The 1935-nt window shown below is 49.2% G+C and overlaps 1 protein-coding gene across 1 annotated transcript in view; it reads left to right on the top strand.

Moving 5' to 3' along the window:
* LOC103581415 (multidrug and toxin extrusion protein 2-like) overlaps nucleotides 1-1068 on the top strand; it is a gene marked incomplete at both ends in the record, with an annotated part of 29882 nt that extends 28814 nt beyond the window's left edge. The window contains 2 exon segments of the mRNA XM_008563254.1: nucleotides 7-77; nucleotides 1001-1068. Coding sequence (XP_008561476.1) covers nucleotides 7-77; nucleotides 1001-1068 — 139 coding nt within the window.
* Nucleotides 1069-1935: the final 867 nt, after the last annotated feature.

Below are 1935 nucleotides of genomic sequence, written 5' to 3'. Positions count from 1 at the left end.
CGTGTGTCTGGCTGTTCCCAGTATGTTCATGGTGTGCATCGAGTGGTGGACCTTTGAGATCGGGACCTTTCTCGCAGGTTTGTCAGAAGCCCAGCAGAGGCCTGCCCGCAGCCTGGCGAGTCACGACTCAGGGGCTTTCCATAAACCTCAGTTGATGCTCTGTCCTCCCATTGCATCAGGCTGTCACTGAGGTTTTCCATGGAGGGGTGAGGCCTCGTCCAGCCACAGCATTCAGGTCGGGTGGGGCTTTTGCTCTATGCCACACCCTTTATTTTGTAAACAAGGAAAGGGCGGCCTGGTGAGAGGTTTGCCAGAGGTCATGGAGTGGGAGGACAGAACCCCAAGCCCGGTCTCAGGACTCCCTCAGAGCATCCTGTGCCGCAGCTGACTTCTGCTAGCCATCAAGCCAAGTTTTTAAAAACTTTTACAAACACAGAGTGACTGATTGGCTCCATTTTAGCCATGACCTCTGCTTCTATTGGCAATAATTTTGTAATTAATGTAATTTTGTAATAAACTTTTTGGTCATAGGCATTCACCTTAGCTGTCTTATTACTAGTAAAAAACAGCAAACAGCAGGGCAGAGGATGGTGACAACTGACATTGCTGTGGCCGTCAACCCTCGCACAGTGTGCAGAGTCCCACTGCCCTCTGTGTTCCCCTCACAGTGTTACCCCAGGTCACCGGGGAACAACCTACAACTATAGGAGTCTCACTTTTTTCTACTTTGAACCTGATGTTTTTTTCCCTCGTTGGGTAGGGGCTTGTAGAACAAGCCCGTGTCACAGCTTAGCTGCCTGAGATCTTGGCAGCTCCCTGGGAAAAGACGTCCGGGGTTCTCCTCAGCATAGGCGGTGAATCCTGCCATCAGGCTGTGCTTCTGGGGGTGTTCTTGGCTGCACCTACATTAAAATAAGTTATGGTTTCATAAGGAAAATGTTTGTTTTAATCCACTTTTTGAGATGTGTTTTGTGTGTGCCTGTATGTGCCAATGTTTCAGGACTGATTAACGTGACAGAGGTTGGAGCCCAGGCCATCATGTATGAAGTGGCCTCTGCGGCCTGCATGGTAAGAATCAGGGCACCATTTCTGCATAAACCCTGCTGGGCCATCATCATTGCATGCAGTCAGCAGACGTGTGCACACCCACCATGCTGTGCACGTATGAGGAGGGGGAGAACCAGAGAGCACAGAGAGAGAGAGCACAGCATGGTGGGGGAGCCTGGACTGGGGCCAGATGGGCAGGGCGGAGTCCTGGCCATGCCCCTCCCCAGCTCTGTGATGTGGGCTCACTGCTTAATCTTTCTGAGCCTCAGTTTCCTCAAATACAAAATGGGGGGAAAATATCCACATTGCTGGTGAAGATTAAATGAGAATGCACATAAAATTTAGCAGGATGCCTGGCATATGCATTCAGCCAACATGGAGTTGGTGCCAGGATCAGTGGTGAGTGAGCTGGAAATAGCCCCTACCCTCTGTGGCCTGTGGCCTGGTAGGGAGACTGTTATGAACAAGTAAACAGATGAGTAAGAGTGTTGCGGATGTCGTACATGATAAGTACCATAAGAAGGCACAAAAGGGTCTGAGATGCATGTAAACAAGCAGACACCTTTTAGATAGGGTGAGCGGTAATGGTCTTTCTGCGCTGCTGTTCGAGCTGAGACTTGAAGGATGAGAGGAGCCGGCCTGGGAAGGAAGGGTTTGGGGTTTGCTTCTGTTTTTAAGTGGCAGGAGTGGGGCCTGCTTATAGGTGTTTGGTAAACAGGAGCCATCTACTACTTCTCTTTTATGTTCAGAGCTTCTGCTTTTCTACCTGCCTCATCACAGATTTCCTTTTTTTTTCAACTGTGGTAAAATACACACAGCATAAAGTCGACCATCTTAATCATTTCTAAGTGTAGTGTTAGCACGTTTACACTGTTATGTAACCATCAC

Source organism: Galeopterus variegatus, unplaced genomic scaffold, assembly GCF_000696425.1.
Source record: "Galeopterus variegatus unplaced genomic scaffold, G_variegatus-3.0.2 Scaffold12996, whole genome shotgun sequence".
NCBI classification, from domain to species: domain Eukaryota; kingdom Metazoa; phylum Chordata; class Mammalia; order Dermoptera; family Cynocephalidae; genus Galeopterus; species Galeopterus variegatus.
Note: the sequence above shows the minus strand (reverse complement) of the source record. Positions and strands in the feature narration are given on the sequence as shown.